The sequence below is a fragment of the Lissotriton helveticus genome, chromosome 6 (assembly GCF_964261635.1).
Source record: "Lissotriton helveticus chromosome 6, aLisHel1.1, whole genome shotgun sequence".
Classification (NCBI taxonomy): domain Eukaryota; kingdom Metazoa; phylum Chordata; class Amphibia; order Caudata; family Salamandridae; genus Lissotriton; species Lissotriton helveticus.
Genome location: NC_136067.1, coordinates 87,925,399 through 87,945,556, shown reverse-complemented (window position 1 = coordinate 87,945,556; position 20,158 = coordinate 87,925,399). Strand labels below are relative to the sequence as shown.

The 20,158-nt window shown below is 48.3% G+C and overlaps 1 protein-coding gene across 2 annotated transcripts in view; it reads left to right on the top strand.

Moving 5' to 3' along the window:
- LOC144762260 (uncharacterized) overlaps positions 1-20,158 on the top strand; it is a 263,530-nt gene that overhangs the window by 162,964 nt on the left and 80,408 nt on the right. For both annotated transcript variants that reach the window (XM_078647407.1, XM_078647406.1), the window contains one exon: positions 8,258-8,374. In XM_078647407.1, the coding sequence (XP_078503533.1) occupies positions 8,258-8,374 (117 nt within the window). The remainder of the gene's footprint in view (positions 1-8,257; positions 8,375-20,158) is intronic.

Sequence of the window (20,158 nt, the reverse complement as noted above, 5' to 3'; positions counted from 1 at the left end):
CCTGTTCTGAAGTCTCAGGAACACAAAGATTTCACCACCAGCTCCCCTGAATTTCCTTGCTGGGAATTCTACTTGCAAAGAGGTACCTACTGATGTTTGGGCCCTCTGAGAAGACTGTGTGTCGCTGGGAGCCGGAAGCGTGACGCAAGGAGGAGAAGCATGTCTCTGCCGCAGCAGTCGCCGTCGCATCACCGGAGAAGCGTGTCGCAGGGCCTGTCGCGGCTCAGAAGTTACAGAGTTCGCCGCATGGCCGTTGGGCGAGCACGCATCACATCCAATGTTATCGCATCAAGACGCCATTTTTTCGCATCGCACCCGATCGTCACATCGCATTGAGGCGCCATCTTGACGCATCGCCACCGGGCCGCAGTAAGAAACGACGCTTCAACTCCCCACACAGTAAGGAAGCGACGCATCACCTCCCCTGCTCTGCAGTAAGGAACCAACGCATCCACTCCCCTGAGTGTAAGGAATGGCGCATCAACTTCCTTGCGACCCTTTTGTTTGTTTGCATGACGTATCTAAAGTACTTTGAGAGTAAAGTGTTGCATTTACCAACTACATTGAGCTAAGCTATTTTCTACCATTTTAAAATCTATTTTTGATTAGTATTGTGGATTTTTGTCATTTGGTCTTGTGTTAAGTCTAGTAAAGATTACTCATTTTTCTAAACTGGTTTGGTGTCCATTTGTAGTGTTTTCACTGGATTACTGTAGGTGTTCACAAATGCTTTACATACTGCCTCTGAGATAAGCCTGCCTGCCTGCTTGTGGCAAGCTACCAAGGGGTTGAGCAGGGGTTATTTAGGAGTGTAGCCCACTTACCCTGACTAGACACCAGGGTCCCTATTTGGACAAAGATACTTACCTCTGCCAACTAGAGACCCCCAGTTTCTAAAACTCCCGAGTCCTAACCCGTGAGAATAGGGGCTCAGGTTCCGGCCAGGATGGCATGGCCCCACTCAGCGCCGGAGCTGGTGTCGGATGACGCCCCTTCAGCCCCCTGCTCCTTGCTAGAGTCGAGGATGGAGATGGCACCACCGGAGGTAGAAGCATCAGCCTCAGAACCGGCGCCAGAGATGGTCGGGATGGTATGACCTGCGCCAATCCGGATCCATCTGTGGATCCTTGGGGCCCGACTGGCGCCGGAGCCGTATGTGTGAATTCAGCAGGGATCCCTCCTGAACCTGCGGGGCTAGAGGCATGCCAGCGGGAATGGGTCACCCAGATATGAGGTGCATGACCGTATAAAACTCTTGGATTTGGGTCGGGGTCGCTCTGGCTCCTAGAAACTTGGGGTGGCGCAGAGTCGACTCAGGCGCTGGCTCAGCCGCTGGATCAGGCATCGAGTGGTGACGTTCCTCGTCTCACTGGCCAATGGATAAGGTGTAGACCGGTTCAACTTTTTAGTTTTCTTCTTTTTTGTTAGACTTAACCGAATGGCTCGAGGACTTAGAAGGCGACAACGACCACAGGCTCTACGACCACTCCCAGTACCTTCCGCTCGAGCGGGATCTTGATCTTCGCAACATGGTACGTCGAGCCGCTAGGTGCTTGAGGGATCGCTCCCTCAAGGCCTTTGGATGTATTGCTCTGCAGTCGGAACAGGGCTTCGGTTCATGGTCCTTCCTGAGGCACCATAGGCAGATAAGGTGTGGATCTGTCATCGACATCTGTCGGTGACCGGCACCGCGGGGCTTGAAGCCGGCCTTATTAGAGGAGATCCCTGCCACACCAGGAGGTAAAATCTCAAAAGACGTTGACAACATGTTGAAAAAGCTTAAACAGAAAGTGAGGAAGTGGAAGTGATCCAGCGGCGTACCAACAACAGATACTCCACTACCATATACTCACCTGGGCCCATAAGCACACTTTCACATTGAATAAACCGCTTAAGTCATAGTTTATGTTTCCAAAATTGAAATTAAAGAAAGATTTATAGAGCGCATGGCTGCCCGGGAGCGTCCCAGCGCTAGTGAGTGAGCTAGCAGAAATGGAAGATGAAAATTTATGGGAAGAGCCAGGTTTTCAGGAGCTTGCGAAAGGCAAGAAGGTTGGATTTGGCGCGCAGGGGCAGAGGCAGGGAGTTCCACAACTTGGGGGCATTGTAGGAGAAGAGGCGGCCCCCTGTGCGAGCCCTCTTAATTCTAGGTATGTAGGCATGGTGAAGGTGAGCAGACCGCAGATTTCTGGAGGCTTTGTGAGGTCTGATCATATCTTTTAGGATGGGGGGCCCCTCGCCGTAAAGAATTTTGTGGGTAGTGCATAGGGACTTGAAGTGTACTCTCTCCTGAATAGGGAGCCAGTGGAGCGATCTTAGGGCGGGTTTTGCAGAGCTCCTATTGTTAGTGCCGGTTAGGAGCCTAGCTGCGGAATTTTGGACGACCTGTAGTTTGGAGATGACTTTCTTAGGGGCCCCAAGATAGAGGGGGTTACCATAATCCAGTCTAGATAGTAGGAGGCCCTGGATTAGGAGCTTCCTGGAGTCCGGGGGGAGAAGGGGAAGGATTTCCCCTCCTCCTCCTTAAGATTAGTTATTCCTAACTAACCTTTCACTGATCAAAAAGTTCTTTCCTCTGGTCGATGGACCATTAGTTGAACTAATTGATGGTGATAATGAACATAATACTAACTTCTCTATACCTTTAATCAAATAACCACAGACTCGGGGTAAGTTTAAATCTTTATCTAAATTAAATACATGTGAACCACTTCAAAAACACAATACAGTCACCCTCATTCATTGGAGAGAAAATCAATGAAATCATCAAACAAATATTTTATGAATTCAATGAACGGTGTCTAAGGAAAAAGAGAGGATAGAGAGAAAAGAACATCTAAATCAGGCAAAAAATAATTCTTACCAAGAATGGTGTGAAGACCAACCCCCTGGTCAAAGGACGGGTAAGGGTCCCCTGGGATAGGTCAGGCGACAAGGACTTTAGGACAGGACTCAGGACAGGATAGTTAACTCTCTAAGATACCGACAACAGCGTCGCACCCCTCTCTGACACTCTCTTCCTCCTCAAGATTCTTCTGCGATCTTCTTTCCAATTTAATTAGTTATGATAATATGTTCTCCATTCGATTCTTCATCAGCATCTCACAGCATCTCTCCCAGCAGCATCTCCCGCTCACAGCATCTGTGTCTCCCGAATCTTCTTCCAGCAGCTCTCCTCGCAAGTCTGGCAGTTCTCTCTAACTAACTCAGGCTACCTTAATTATACCTTTCGTTCTACATGTTCCACCTATTAATGTTTCAATATTGTAAAAATACTAAATCTGATTGGTCAGGCAATGGGGAAAGATCATCACACCATGCTTACATATCACTTTTTCCATTAGACTATTGTTCGCAAACCCAACCCCTTAATTTTTATTCATGCTATATTTTCCCATCCGCATTCACATTTCATCTGCAATAATTGTCAACAGTTTAGCATGTAAGCTCCTTCATTTACGTTTTTCACTGCCGGTTCCCAGGCTAAGGCATCCTGTGACCCTGCCCGTCTTCTGAACTTCATATCCTCATTCCAGATTAGCTTTCAATGCCCATGCGCGAATATCATGTGGTTTAGCTGACTCCAGCCATACACGAGAGGCCCATATGCGCACTAGTGATAAAGTCAGAAAGACAGATGTTACTTTCATAAATAAATGGGTTCACTGCATACCACCTATCTCTACTCTATTCCCCTTTTACTTTATTAATTCTTTCCCCGTGTTAGCATTAGTAAAATGATTTGATTTAATTTCAAGCCAGCAGATGCAAAGCACACGAGTCTTCTAGACTCCATATTAGTACTTTCTGCTCATGCGCAAGAATTGCCCTCCAAGCGACAGCTCGTCATACTGCGTAGATGCAGTTGATGCATGCGCAGTAAAGATTTTCCAGTTTAAAGCCGTTTTACTCATTCTTTCGAGTTGTTAACGTTAGTAAACACATATGCAAGCTTCACTAACCTGTATATTTATGTGGTGTGCATTAGTTTTACACAAAACACAATTAATACTTGTTAGTAAGTTAAAAGAGCTTTCGAGCGAGTCTCTTTTTTACGAGTCCTTGCTCCATCAGTAGCTCTTCCCGGATCTATGCTGACTGGCGTGTAAAGAAAAGAACTGACATCAGCATGCTTGGGTGGCGCCTATATAAGCACCGCAAATGTAATTTCCGGCATGGATTACGTCAATGACGCCACGTGGAGCCACACAATGCCCCCATACCGGTGCACAGGGGTACTGCTCATGAAAAATTTCTGGATCCAGTCTGATGCCTTGGGATAATTTTAAGGTAAGGAACCTGAGGCTAGAAGTCTCTATCAGATGTTTTATGGAAAATCTTTTTATTAACCTTGCTCACAGGTACTTGAAAAACATAGCAGCGTACATTTAGCAGGAGATAGCCAGCAGTCTCTGATTCACACAGTAGGCAGGTTAAAACATTCCCAATGACCACCCCACGCTTCATACCCCACCCGCCTCCCCACCGCATCCTCTGTATTTTCGCCAGGGGCGCCAGACCTTCCTCCACTTCTTCACACACCCCCTTGCCTTATAAATCGTCTCCTCTGCCCTTTGGCACCAATCCAAGTCTCGCCTCCATTGGTCCCATTGTGGAGCCTCCGGCGCCCCCCACCCCTGGGCAATATTCCTTTTTGCCACCCCAGCTGCCAGGGCCAGCCAGATCTCTTTGTATCTTGTCCAATCAGTCGGACCTTTAATCATTAATAAAAGCCACCTCGGCTCCACCGGAACTGGCGACCCTACAACTATCTCCATGGTGCGAGCCACCTTAGACCAGAAGGGTGCCACCCTCGGACAGTCCCATAAGATATGAAAAAATGTGCCCTCCTCATTGCAGCCTCTCGGGCACAAGGGAGATTGAGTCCTGCCCCAGGAGAATAGGTGCATGCGGGGGTAGTAGAGCCGATGCAGGATCTTGAACTGGACCAGTCGAAACCGGACCCGTATCGCTATCTCCCGCCGGCTCTGCAGGGCGTCCTGCCAGTCATCATCCTCCAGGGTGCCAATGTCCCCCTCCCACCTCGCCCGCAGTGATACCAGGGGATCGGGCATATTATTGATTAGTTTGCTATCAGATGTTTTGTTGCAGTAAATGCAGGGTTTAGGCACGGACACCTCCATGGTCACTGCAGCAGTTCAGGGACCTGGGGTTTGGGGGGGGGGGTTGGTTAGTGCAGCTGGAGCCATGTGAGGGTGCCTTGCTAAACATGATTTTCTATTTTCGACCCAACCCTCCATCCCCAAAATAACAGAGGATTTCTCTGTGCACCTGGGGAAATGTCTTCTTTTTTTAAGTGAAGGTTTATTAGAGTTTTAAGTAAAAGTGTACACAGATACCAATAACTTAGGGGCAGCTCTTGATTATGCTGGTGTCTTAAATAAAGCATCTGAAAATTATTGAGCAAATAACTGGCCCTACCTCCTCGAGCCCGCATCAACATTCGCTAGCATATCCTGCGTATTTTACCCAGTAAAGGATCCCTCCATGCTGAACAACGTGCGTTCCTTACAATCATTTTCACATGCCCAGTGAGTCCATTAAGATAGTTTGGCTACCCACCTGCAACCCGTAGAACCTGAGTGCTCAAACGTTTGGAAGGTTTACAAAGTTTGGCAAAGCTTCCAACATGTAATTAAGCGATGATTTCCAAATCTTATCAGATTTGTTACTTTCACCTTCAGTATAGCTTGAGAGTTATTCCGTTGCTAAGATGTTCCACAACTTCCAGTCCCACTGGCTTGCCTTGGCCAGTTTGCCTGCACCAAAACCGTGCCGTACTGAAGATCTTTCAGATCTTGGGCACCTTCTCAGCCCTGAGTTCTCAAGCCCAATATCGCCACATCCGGATCTTTCCAATAGGGTGGTACAAGATCTTCCTGACTATTGCTAACATCTTCTTCCAAACGAAAGACCACCAGATGTGCAATGTGCGACACACTGGCCTCAACCCCTTCAACAATTTGGATCCTATTTGAGACTATATGATGTATGTGGGGCCGTACCAGTTATACAGTAATTTATAATGGAGCTCTTTGGGTTTCACTTATCTCAGCAGAGCCTCTTCCAGTCTCCTCGGGATAGGTTTTCTGAGATAATGTTTCCAGTTCAGTTTAGAGGCCCCAGTAGAGGATTGCTGTGAGTGGAATAGTGTTGTAGAGACCCTAGTGATCGTTCATCTAGGTCCAACGAATGAAGAAAAGAAGGTTTCAAGCAGAGGCTTCTCTTTAGTTGCACCTACCTTTAAATCAGGCTCTAGAACCAGTAATGTAGTCTATTTTCTTCCAATCTAACGTCTCCTTTGTAAATGTGTAAGGATTTAATTTAATAATGTTCCTAAGAAACAGATCTGTTATCACTCCGCATCCTCCTCGTCACCAGATGTTGTGTCTTTTCTCTGGGTAAGGACAGGGTTCCCAATCAATCAGTCTGGGTGAAGGAGGAAAGATGGATATCCCCAGTTTGAATGTTGCTGTGTCCTATACCTTAAGCACCGTTCTCATGGGGCCGCTTCAGTAGATATGGAGTGGTCGCCTACAAGTGGTTAATGGAGCTATTCATTACAGCGTGTTCCATGTGAATCTATGATTCTAGCAGGGAGCATTCATCCAAAACTCATAACTGAGCTTCTTGGTAATATAGTTTGAACTCCAGGAATGACTCCTCTTCTCAGACCTAGACTTCTGCAGGAGTTTTAAAGGAATTCTGGGCTGAGATACCGTCCACACAAACTGTGATATGAATTTTCGAATGGCCTTAAAGAAGGTTGCTTCGGCCACGATTGTTAAGGTCGCACATTGGAACAAAACTCTTGCCAGATGTTCATTGAATCGTGGCCGATCTTCCAAACCATGTTAGGAAAAGTGAGAACCATCCATGTAGGTCTCTGAGGAATCAACCAACTAAAGGCGTCTTTGACCACAAATAGTTCATCAGCCCCCTCCATGATCTTCACCCCAAGATGCTGGACATGGAGGGATGGCCATCAACATGTGAAAAAATGTGTACTTATTTTGTACTTTGCCTTTTCTTCATAGGACCAAAGTTGATGCATTAACCCAAGGAGAAAGGTTGGCAGAGGGGCCAGAGTGAGAAGAGGTTTGACCATGAAAAGTCAAATTTTATGCTCTTTCTCTACAAACATTTCTGCTTTTCACTGCCAGGCCTGCTGTGCCCTACATGTAACCGCACGCCATATACACTTAGGGGGAGTGAAGGAGTCCGGGGATGACATACTGCATACATTTATAAGGGAATGTGATTAGGCAGTCTCTCCACTAGGGTAGAGGTTAAACGATGCCTGGGCATATGGACGTACTTCAGTGTGCTGCTAGGAGTCCACTTTGTGTGGGCTTCAAAACCCCTACATAGCCTAGGACTCGGCTGGACACTAGACTGACAATCCTATGGAGCCCTGGTCTGGAGTTCTGGTGATGCAGACCGCTGCAGCAGAAAACATGCGGGTCTATCAGAATGATAAAATGAGGGGCAGGATGTCACGCGGACACTGACTCAAGAGGCTTTCGACGCTCCAGACATTATTAATAAGTGAAAGGAAAAGATTGGGTCACAAATTGATACTGACGAATTTAAATACTTTTGTTCTTCAATCCAATATCTGTGTTTATATTTTAACCCTATTTGTATTTATGCACTTCATGCCACCACTAACAAAACCTGGAGGTGCTGCAGTATTAACTGTGGCCCTTGAGAAGATGTTCTCTTTGCTATCTTATGATCTCCTATTTTTAAGATGTTGTGTTTAGTGAGAGAAGTAAATTGATTGGGTGTGTAATTCAGCTGAGTATGAAGCCAGTGTTGTCAGGAAGTCTTAAAGATATTGGAAATAGATCACTAACTTGGGTTTTCCCAGTTTATTATAGTTCACAAGTGGCTCCTGGCATGGAAGTAGTAGAGGGCGGCTCATCCTTGCTTCCAGAATTGCTTAAGTATGTTCAAAAGATTCTTCAATCATTTAAAAAAAATCCCTAAAATTTGAAATATTGGAAATTTGAGAAAACCTTGGGGGATTCTATACAGTGATGTTGAAGGATTTTTAGATTATGGATGCAGTGTTTATTTCTTGGGTTGTCTTATCTTGATGTAAGTAATGTTTAAGTTTTGATATACAGAATAAGGTCCTCATGTAATAACAGTAATAGAAAATATGTGCCTATGAGTAGAAAGGGATTACATTGCAGTGAAACAGTGAATCACAAACACCTCTTCTGAACAGGAGAGGATGAGATGCTGAACCCAGACCTGCTGTTTCGCGTCAAGGAAGAGGTGGAGCCGTGTCCCATATACAAGGAGGACTCTGATGACGGCGAGTGCATGGATCTTTCCAACCCAAGTGAGTAACCGTCTTTCCCAAGCACTGCCATCACTTTCAGTGTTCAAAGGTTTTCCTTCAGGCCTTGAAGGCTCTGCTTTGACAGCTGATCACTTATGCAGATCTTTTATGCAAGAAGAGCCCTATAGTGACTGTAATGATCTTTAGTCCTGCTTTGAAAAAAAGTGCTTGGGTCGTGCTCCTAAGGAAATTCAACGGCAATATCAACTTCTGAAGCATAGTAGGGACTTGAATGTCATAATTACCATTATGGAGGGTTACCCTTGGTTTTCGAAATGAGTTAATGTCCGCAAGATTGTTGCGTGGCTCAGTGTATATCTCTACTGCGTATAAGATATACACCAAGTAAATCAGTTTGATCCCTACATCTTGTAGGACATATTGTTGGGTCCTCACCCACACGTCCCACCTGTGGCCTGCTTCATCATTAGACCCACGTCCCAGTCACCTAGTGTGAATGGGCGGGCTCTACGCGTTCCTATGCTGAGCACTTACTATAGATGTTTAGTGATTGAAGTCTAAAATTGCCTGACAGATCCTATTAAAATTCTTTAATGTGTTGGTCCTTTGGAAATGTTAAAAAAACAGCGATGTTACGAGGGTATATTGACCCCTTACATCCGTGGTCGACGTGTTTCAGCCTTATAAAATGCCCTCTAGGTCACTCTGCTTTCTTCAGGACCGGTGGTGGTTGTTATCCCTATATCTCAAGGTAGCCTATTGCTCCTTCAATTATACGTTTTCAAACAGTGATATGGTAAGAAAAACATGCATGCAACTGATACTGACCATGTTTTAAGACTTCTTCCTTTGTTATGATGTAAACTGAAATGAGAAAGAAATAGGATAACATTGATCAGGTTTTTTATGCATTCTCCATGTTCAATGTTTATTCTCCGATGCTATTGTGATGCTCTGCATGCACTTGTGTGGTTTATTCCCTCTATCTATATTTTTATGTGCTATTAAAAATATTTAAAAAGGCACTAAGGATGAACAGTGAATGACAATACATACATATACTATACAACATATACTATACAACATGCATTGGTTGTTCGCTTCGTTATCGGGAGTAAAATGTAATCCTGAATTTCACCTACATGGCCTATGTTTTGTTAAGGCTACAAAGGATTATAGGGAAGATTAGATTAGATTAGATGTAGATTTATAGAGCGCGAATCGCTGCCCGGAGGCGTCCAAGCGCTAATGTTAACCAGAGACCTACAAGAGACCTGTACGGGAGGCTAGCTTGAAGTTACTGAGGTAGGTTAAAAAGATAGGTTTTTAGCTGTTTGCGAAACGCAGAAAGATTGGAGTTGGCTCTGAGATGCAGTGGGAGGGTGTTCCAGGTCCTGGATGCATTGTGGGCGAACGTCCTGCCACCGGATCTGGTCCTTTTTATTCTAGGGGCCACTGCTAGGAAGGTCTGACTGGAGCGGAGGCTGCTGCTGGGAATGTAGTGGGTGATTAAGTCACGGGTAATCCTAGGGCCTGTGTCCCAGAAGGCCTGATGGGCTATACACATTGCCTTGAAAAGAACTCTCTGGCGCACCGGCAGCCAGTGAAGGCTGACCAGGCCGGCCCTCACTGATTGTCTGCGAGGGAGCTCGAGCAGTATGCGGGCTGCGCAGTTCTGCACTGTCTGGAGCCTGCGCAGGGTGTACTCTGGGGCGCCGAGGTACCCCTGTATAACCATCTGTTTGGCTTCCATGGGGAGGAGGGGGAAGATTTTCTTTAACATCCTCATGATGCCGAAACAGGTGGCTGAAAGTTTTGTGGCCTGGACGTTGAAGGACAGGGATCTATCCAACCAAACTCCGAGGCTCTTGATATTGTTCTTGGGGGTTGGAGGGACGCCCAGACAAGGGGGCCCACAAAGAGGCGGGAAAGCAGAGGTCTGGGGGGCCTAGGAGCATCAGCTCCGTTTTGTCCCCGTTCAGTTTGAGGGATGATAAGGACATCCAGCTCTTCACCTCTTCTAGGCATTCTCTAAGCCCGCCTGTCGCAGGCGGGTTGGCCTCCTGCGCCAGTGAGAGTGAGACCACCAGCTGCGTGTCGTCCGCATAAGAGATGATCTTAACCCCAAATGGACGGATGACCTCAGCCAGTGGCCTCATGTACAAGTTCAGTGGCGTCACTGGGGTTGGTGTCACCCGGTGCGGGTAACTCATGGTGTCACCTCCTCGCGACTTACCGCATGGACCACCTCTGTCGGAAATGTACGGCGCTAGGTACTGTCTTACTCCCTCTAGCTCCCTCTCTCTGTCTAGCTCCCTCTAGCTCCCTCTCTCTCCCTTACTCCCTCTAGCTCCCTCTCTCTCTGTCTTGCTCCCTCTAGCTCCCTCTCTCATACTTCCTCTAGCTCCCTCTCTCTCTCTTACTCCCTCTAGCCCCCTCTCTCTCTATCTTGCTCCCTCTAGCTCTCTCTCTCTCTGTCGTACTCCCTCTAGCTCCCTCTCACTCTGTCTTGCTCCCTCTAGCTCCCTCTCTCTCTCTTACTCCCTCTAGCTCCCTCTCTCTGTCTAGCGCCCTCTAGCTCACTCTCTCTCTGTCTTACTCCCTCTAGCTCCCTCTCTCTGTCTAGCTCCCTCTCTCTGTCTTGCTCCCTCTAGCTCCCTCTGTCTCCCTCTCTCTGTCTTACTCCCTCTAGCTCCCCCTCTCTCTGTCTTACTCCCTCTAGCTCCCTCTCTCTTTTGTCTTACTCCATCTAGCTCCCTCTAGCTCCCTCTCTTACTCCCTCTAGCTCCCTCTCTGTCTTGCTCCCTCTAGCTCCCTCTCTCTCTGTCTTGCTCCGTCTAGCTCCCTCTCTCTCTGTCTTACTCCCTCTAGCTCCCTCTATCTCCATCTTAGTCCCTCTAGCTCCCTCTCTCTGTCTTGCTCCCTCTCTTGCCATTACTCTCTCTAGCCCCCTCTCTCTCTCTTACTCCCTCTAGCTCCCTCTCTCTGTCTAGCTCCCTCTCTCTGTCTTGCTCCCTCTAACTCCCTCTGTCTCCCTCTTTCTGTCTTACTCCCTCTAGCTCCCTCTCTCTCTGTCTTACTCCCTCTAGCTCCCTCTCTCTGTCTAGCTCCCTCTCCCTCTGTCTTGCTCCCTCTAGCTCCCTCTCTCTATATCTTAATCCCTCTAGCTCCCTCTCCCTCTGTCTTGCTCCCTCTCTCCCTGTCTTGCTCTTACTCCCTCTAGCTCCTTCTCTGTCTCCTTCTCTGTCTTACTCCCTCTAGCTCCCCCTCTCTCTTTGTTACTCCCTCTTGCTCCCTCTCTCTCTGTCTTGCTCTCTCTAGCCCCCTCTCTCTATGTCTTGCTCCCTCTAGCTCCCTCTCTCTCTGTCTTACTCCCTCTAGCTCCCTCTGTCTCCCTCTCTCTCTTACTCCATCTGTCTTCCCTGGATTTGTATAAACAAGAGTGCGAGCAACAGGTGGCACTGTAGTGAAGAGCAAGCTGAAATTTGGAACTGGTTCACTGGAAAACTGAAGACTGTGCAAGATACTGAAAAATAGGAAACCATGCACCCTCAGATTAGCTAGGCTTCTATAGAGTTGCCTTGTGAGCAAAGAAAATTGCAGTCAAGCATTTCAGATCTCCTGCGAGACGCTGGCGAGTGTGAACAGCATGAGGAACAAGCTTGCACAGGGAGCGACAGTAAAGGTGAGAGCAGAGGCGAGGCTGCAGTGCAGATTGGTGTCACCCCATGTGTTGGTGTCACCCGGTGCGGTCCGCACCCCCCGCACCTCCCTAGTGACGCCACTGTACAAGTTGAAGAGTGCGGGGCTTAGAGAGGAGCCCTGGGGGACTCCACACTTCAGAGGTCTGCTGGTGGACACAGACTCACCCTCGAAGACTCTAAAGGATCTGTCCTCTAGAAAGGACTTAAACCACAACCAGGCTTTGTCCTTGATCCCGGCCCTGGACATACGGTGCAGCAAGGTGTCGTGGCTGACCGTGTCAAATGCCGCACTGAGGTCAAGGAGGATCACTGCCACTGATCCTCCTTGATCCAGGATTTTTCTGGCTTCCTCGGTGACCATGAGGAGGGCGGTCTCAGTCCCGTGTTTTGGTCTAAAGCCCGTCTGGGTGGGGTCTAGTAAATGGTGATCTTCTAAAAAGTTTACCAGCTGTTGGTTTATGTATTTTTCCAGGATCTTGCTCACCCATGGGAGCAGGGAGATGGGACGGTAGTTACCCAGGTCAGTCGGGTCTAGATTAGGTTTTTTCAATAATGATCTGACCATGGCCTGCTTCCAGACGGTGGGGACAATGCCGGAGGTGATGGATGCGTTTAATACCTCCCTAATTGTAGGCAGAATGATCTGAGAGGCTGCCAGTATTATGTCTAGCGGGGCCTGGTCGTCAGGGGATCCGGATTTGACTTTCCGCGCTAAGGATTCAAGGGTTGCAAGGTCTAGGGGGGAAAGTGAGTCAGAGTGGATAGAGGTTGAGGAGGAGGGGGAGCTGTAGGTTTATTGGATTGAGCTGAGGAGGTGATATTTTTGGGGGGGAAGGCGGAGTAGATAGTATTTACTTTCTGGTGGAAAAACTCAGCAACGTTATTACAGTGGGTGGTGGATTTTGCGGCCTGCAGGCTGGGGGAGGGTTTCATTAATTTTTTCACAATTTGAAAAATGTCCTTAGGCTTTGACTTAGCAAGCAATATTCTATTGGAAAAATATGTAGCCTGGGCCGCTTTTACTTGAGCTTCATATTCGCTGATGGATTCTCGGTAGCGGGTTTTATTATCTACCGAGTAATCTGAACGCCATCGTCTTTCCGATTTCCTGCATAGGCATTTCTTGTCCCTGAGAGCTTCCGTGTACCAAGGGGCAGTTTTATTGGGGCGCTTCAGCGTGATTTTACTTTTTGGGAGTGTAGCATCAAGGGTTTGTGTAATCCAGTTAACGTAGGCCTGGTTGGCTAAGCCAGGATCCTCGTTATCAAGGGGTTGATTGCTGGCAAGTTTGATAGACCAGTTGTCAACTGCGAGGCGGGACGAGCTTGCCTTATGCGCGCCTTCGGCGCGCAATCGTCGCGCCCGCTGCGCTCGTCCGCTGCGCTTCCCGGTAGATGCACATGTTTATGGGGCGGGGAGGGGGTTTGGCCTCAAGGTGGGCGTGTCCCTCGTTTCAGCGTGGGTGATGGCGGCTGGAAGATGGCCCACGAGATCTCCCTCCCAGCGCTAACTCCGCTGGGGGGGAGTGCTTGCAGACAGAGATCGAGTGCAAGGAAGGCAAGGTAAATGGTCTTATTTTAAAAACAACAACAAGTTTTAAAAGAACAAATGTGCAAATGTGCAATCTTAGCTACTCCCGGCTGAGCCTCAGGAGGGTTCAAGTTATCTGACGCGCTAGCAGATCAGCGCGCTTTTAACTCGACTGGAGGGGGCGTGGCCTCAAGGTGGGCGTGTCCCTCGTTTCAGCGTGGGCGATGGCGGCTGGAAGATGGCCCACGAGATCTCCCTCTCAGCGCTAACTCCGCTGGGGGGGGGAGTGCTTGCAGACAGAGATCGAGTGCAAGGAAGGCAAGGTAAATGGTCTTATTTTTAAAACAACAGCAAGTTTTAAAAGAACAAATGTGCAAATGTCCAATCTTAGCTACTCCCGGCTGAGCCTCAGGAGGGTTCAAGTTATCTGACGCGCTAGCAGATCAGCGCGCTTTTAACTCGACTGGAGGGGGCGTGGCCTCAAGGTGGGCGTGTCCCTCGTTTCAGCGTGGGTGATGGCGGCTGGAAGATGGCCCACGAGATCTCCCTCTCAGCGCGAACTCCGCCTGGGGGGGGAGTGCTTGCAGACAGAGATCGAGTGCAAGGAAGGCAAGGTAAATGGTCTTATTTTAAAAACAACAGCAAGTTTTAAAAGATCAAATGTGCAAATGTGCAATCTTAGCTACTCCCGGCTGAGCCTCAGGAGGGTTCAAGTTATCTGACGCTCTAGCAGATCAGCGCGCTTTTAACTCGACTGGAGGGGGCGTGGCCTCAAGGTGGGGGTGTCCCTCGTTTCAGCGTGGGTGATGGCGGCTGGAAGATGGCCCACGAGATCTCCCTCTCAGCGCTAACTCCGCTGGGGGGGAGTGCTTGCAGACACATCGAGTGCAAGGAAGGCAAGGTAAATGGTCTTATTTTAAAAACAACAGCAAGTTTTAAAAGAACAAATGTGCAAATGTGCAATCTTAGCTACTCCCGGCTGAGCCTCAGGAGGGTTCAAGTTCCGTCCTTGTAGTCACACTCTGCTAAGAAAAAGTGTAATAGAAATGAGTGTAAGAAAATTAGCGTTGCTTATTCCGTGGTGACATCCTCTGATCTCCAGAGGTACGTTTTACACTTACTTCATCAAAGGATGCGTCCACGTCCTCACCTAACTCATGGCCCGATACACTGCATGTTACGGTTCGGTCTGTCGCTTCCGTATTTGAAAGCAGCAGCGTTTCCTGTCACGTAATTGGGAGGAATCACATGGTTTCGCTCTGCTCCCCAAAAAACGTAGTCAAATTAATGCGTTTGAAAAAAAAAGAAAGTGTTTCAAGAAAAAGACAGTGGTATTGGTCACCCCAATTATTTCCTGCTTTTAGGTCTCGCCTGGCGACGCATCGCGATAGCGCTATCACCAGCGAGATCAATTGTTGCTGACTTGCCTCCCAAGGGAGACCGGAGATGGGCATGCGCAGGACGGACTGGAAATGTGAACACGCCGTGCACATCTCCTGTCCCCCTTTCCGTCCTCAGCAGCCTCATGCACTTTCACTTTCCGTTCTCCACGTCGGCTGCACGGCGTGAAATACACAAAATGCCCAAGACGTGTCAGCGCAGTGGCGCTTAAAATAAAATATGCCCCCGATGGAGTGGCCCTCAACGGCAGGACCGCTCAGGACAGGCAGTCGCTAGTGCCAGCATGCAGCCCCACTCACCGGGCTGCTGTGCAGAGACTCTTCTCGGCGGCCTGTGCGGGGTTCCAATGCGACACCCTGCAGGGGCTCCCTCAGCATACAGGAGCCCTGCAGAAACACACCCCGCCTCTCCACTTCACCCGGGCCCCCTCCCGGGACCCGGGACTTCTCAGGACTTCCACCGCTACCGCGGGGCTCTCCCTTCCCCATGGGAGCATCGCATCAACGAGCCACACCAGCCTCGTCCGACTGCATCACAGACCCGCCCATGTCAAGGGCAAGGATGCTTGACTTCTGGTTTCGCCGTCACCGCCCCCCCCAAAGCCCCGGCTGCAACTGTGATTTTGTGCTTGTTATGTTTATGTTGTCGGTGTCAGGCTGTTATGGATACAGCCTCTGAGCGGAAGGGTGACGGGAAAGTCCTGGGCGGCCATTAATGCTAAAGGGCACTGGAGCCGTGAGCTGTGCATTGTTAAGGGTATTCTTAATTTGTGGCCTGGAGAAAAAAGCAGACGTGACTTCTGAAGCAGTAATTGGCAGATGAGCAAGAACATAGTCGAACAACACACATGTTCATTGAAACGTCAATCAAAGTGTGTTTGGGGGCGATCGCATTTGTTTAAAGACAGTGACCTTGACTGCCGATGCTTGTTTGATAGCAGTTGCTACGCGGGTTGAAAACAGGCCGCAGGGCCCCTTAGATGTCATCACTTCAGCACATACGGGAAACTCCGTGCCATTACTGCACACCACATTCCACCCCACACATTTCCTGTGAAGGGGCACGTCGTCAAGCTCCTGCCTTCAGGGCGTTCCCAGCGTGGCTCTGATTGGAGGAAACTCATCGGGCATCCTATTAAGCCCCTTTTCACAGTGCACTCCAGTGAGAGTATTCATGAGCGTATCATGAGAGATTGACTGCACTTTTTAAAATGCTTACATAGTGTTGCACCAAGCACAGCCTCATTGGTAGATAGTGGACTACTGTCCCTCTTGTGTGCTTAGCACATGCGGGGGGCAGCGTACCATGTTTTGTGAATCCATAGTTGTGACCAGCCTTTTTATTGAGGTCACTGGAGTGGAGGCCTACTGGCCCACTCATGTAAGGTTTAATTTCTATACTCTTAATGCTAACATCCGAAGTGTATGCTGTGCATGTATGTGGGTGTAGCCTGCGTGGTACAATTATGGTTTGTGTGCAGGGCCGGCTTTAACGCTGGTAGCCCCATGGTGCGGCAATATTTTTTGGAGCCCCCATATGATCTCCTCATCAGATCCCACTACTACCACCTGGCAAAAAGCGCCCCTCTCTCTCCATAGCCTTCTCCCACATACATATCATTCGTTTTAAAGCACTGGTAAAGGCAGGCTTTACTAATCCATTCAGCTATCCACATAAAATATAGATCTGTTCTTTGCAGCAGGCATATAAACTCTCCGTGCTGCCCTATGGTGATTTAAAACTGCAACTAGACAAAACTGTAATCGCTCTCTCTAGCAGGAACATAATCACAAGAGTTAGCTTGATATTTTTATTGCAGCCTGAAAGCTGGACGCACAAGGAACTGTGCAGCAGGTGCTTTTAAAACGGTAGTTATTGCCAAACACAGCGCCCACTCTGAGGTCAGTGTACCCCCCTCCTGGTCAGCGCCCAGTGCATCGCACCGTCGCACCACTCTAAAGCTGGACCTGTTTGCGTGAGTGAGCCTGAGCAATGGAGGTCTGTAGAATACATTTTGGGTACCCCAGTTCTGGCCTTCTGTACAAAATTGAGGTGAGGTGCTTTTCCCAGTCACTGGAAATGCATTTCTGACCGTCAGAAAGCTTGAGGGAGGACACCTAGACAGTGAAGTGAGGGAACAGGATACAAGGCTCCTTTAGGAACTTCATTAGACCTTATCGATGAGCAAGGAGCTGCAAATTAGTCTTCCTGCATTGCTGTTTGATTAACTGCAGGGTAATATTGCAGTAAAGAAGCTCCTTTGGATGAGGCCCAGCCTTTTATCTTTCCTTGACCACACTTTCAGTCTGTCTGATGACCGCCAACTGATGAAATCTCACCCCACTTTGTGCGTTTGTTGTGGGTGCTCCTGACTGGAGACAACCCTGCTGTGAGAAGAATCACTGTGCTCAAAGGCCGTCTCTAGAGAGCAGCTTGGAAGGGACACTCGAAAGGTGAACTGGTTCTGAAAGTGCAGCCAGTCGATACACATCTCCGACTAGCTTTAACTGTGTAAAACTGGGAACCCCATTGGTTGTTCTAGTTCCAAGTCCTCAGTGGTCAAAAAAGGTAGGACTGCTGTGCAATCAGAGCTGGTGTCTGCCTGAAAGCCAGATTCCCAGAGGTGAGGCCAACCCACCCGAGTCAGACCCATAGCTAGAAAAACTAAGCTATAGTCCTAACCTGAAGTACCTAGAAGCCGACCTGCTCCTGAGAGAGGGAAGATTGACTGTCCAGGAGGAGCAAGCATGTCGCTGCATGTCCTTGGTGGTGATGGGACTTCCAGAAGAGAAGGACTGTGGAGAGCTATCTGTTCCCCTATGCCACAGAATGTACACTCCCCTCTAAAGGCAGTTCCTCGTGAAAAATGTGCCACTTTACCTTGAGATTGTCGCAGCCCAGTTTGGGCTGTGATCCCAGTCCGGATCTCACAGTAGAAGTGCCCCCTGTGTTTGGCTGTATTGACCTGAAGAAGTGAGGCATGTCTGTTGCTCTGTTGCCCAGATAAAGTGAGGCATCTTCATGACTATGTTGCCCAGAGGAAGATTGGCCTGTATATTGTCATGGTGCCCGAAAAGAGATTTAGCATGTGCGTAGCTGCACCACGAGGAAGAAATCGAACTGCGAGTGCCATATCCACCTGGGAGCACCTGCCCGCTTGTTCTGCACTGTGGTTCAGAAATTCTGTAGGAATCATCAATCCAGCTTGCACAAGCACAGCTGAAAAACCTTGGAGATATGCAGCAGCAGGAGAGCTTGAAAACTCGGCGGCCAGCAAGGAGACCCTGACTGAGCTCCCAGTGACCACCCTTTCTCCCTGCAGCAGGAAGGAACAGGTGCAGTGACATGAAGCTGGACGGCTGCTTGAAAAGACTGTTCCACCCTGGGTGGTAAGAACTGAGCAACTGAACAGTATGAGTACAGGACAGATTGAGCTGTGAGAGACAGAGCGCAAAGTACATTAGATGGGGAGGTCAGAATCTGGGCCTTAATCCCAGCCCGACACCTGGGTCAAGATCAGGGCTGGGAGCCGAGACACACCTCTCAAGGCAAATCAACACCTCCAAAGGCCTAAAACAAGGGTGTGTTCTAACCCCCATGCTGTTCAACCTCTTTTCAGCTGCCCTTCTAGGGGAATTGGACAATAGTCCATCGCACGCCCCACGCTTGGGAAATATCTCGCTGTCCAATCTCCTATACGCGGACGACTTGGTGTTATTAAGCCGGACACCAATCTGACTCCAACACATCCTGGACAGCAGTAATAAATTCTCGCAATGCGACACATTACACATTAACTTAAAGAAAACAAAAATTATGACAGTGAATTACAACAAGACCAAGAAAATTTCGTGGTACCTGGATGGGAGCAGCCTAGACTGGGTAACCAACTACAAGTGTCTCAGAGTTCTGCTCGAGAGCAGAGGCTCGTATAAACCCCAACTGGAGGCCTTGCGACTGAAGGGCACCACGAGCTATCTCACAATGAAGCCCCTGAAGAAATTCCTACTAGCCCGGACATTAGATCCCCTATTACAGGTGATTCGAGCACTTTTGCTGCCAATGCTCACATATGGGAGTGAACCAACGCAAGGGAAAGATGTGATAGTTTTAGATAAAATAATTGGTAAGTCATATAGAGCAATCTTTCAGCTACCAAACTATGTGTCGCCTGCCCAAATACGCCTGGATTTCGGCCTCCAGAAGCAAATCGTGGAATGAAGGGGTGCTTATATAAAAAGCTGACACAAGATCAGAGGTGCTGAGCAGGGATCTCTAAATGCGCATCTATGGTTTGAGCTGTCGCATCGAAAGAAATCACCCACCAGAGAGTACCTGGCCGAATCACTGGAAAGGCTTGAAATGACCAACCTCTGAAAATCCCCCATAGACCATAAGAGCTTCAAAAGGGTCGTAACTAAAGTAGCAAAATTGATATTCACAAGGAAACTTTGGCCAAGCGGGCTCACGGATGGACAGTACTTAATGACTACTTAGCTCTTACGCCACAAGCTTATCTAATAACGGGAGTTAACCGCATGCGTGCAGACGTTTTTCCCGCTGTATGCGGCATTTTTAAAATGACCGCAATTCATGACGAGCTCAGCTCGTCATCAGCACACGGCAGGTAACGCTGATGACGAGCTGAGCTCGTCATCAGCATGGAAGGGGTTAAACATAAAAAGGCCACCTTGGAAAAGGAGACCAGGTCAACAGTCCTCAGTCTTTGTGGATCAGGAAAAGAGGACCTAATACATATTATCTGCACCTCCCCAAGCCTGTTAGACATAAGACGTGCCTTACTTCGACCAACATTGAATCAGAAGGGCATCAGGACCTGCAGGCAGGCAGTAAAATGATGTTTTAATCCAGAAGAGATCTAGCTAAACTGCCGTTTTCAAAGTATTTTGATAATGTGGCAGAAAGACTTCAGCTTAAGTCACAAGCGACATTAGAATAGAAGGCAGCCGGTCTACTTTTACTGAGCACTTTAACAGTCAACCTACATACCCCCTCTTTCGTCCAACTCGTTTGCATTTTGAAGCACAAACACTTTATCCTCGCTCTCACACACGTAACAAGCATTTACAATGCAATGGTTTCGCCTTTGTTAAAGTTAGAGCTATTGGCATTGCTCTTGACATTTTTATTTATGTATTTTTTAACATAAATAAATGGCATTGTCATT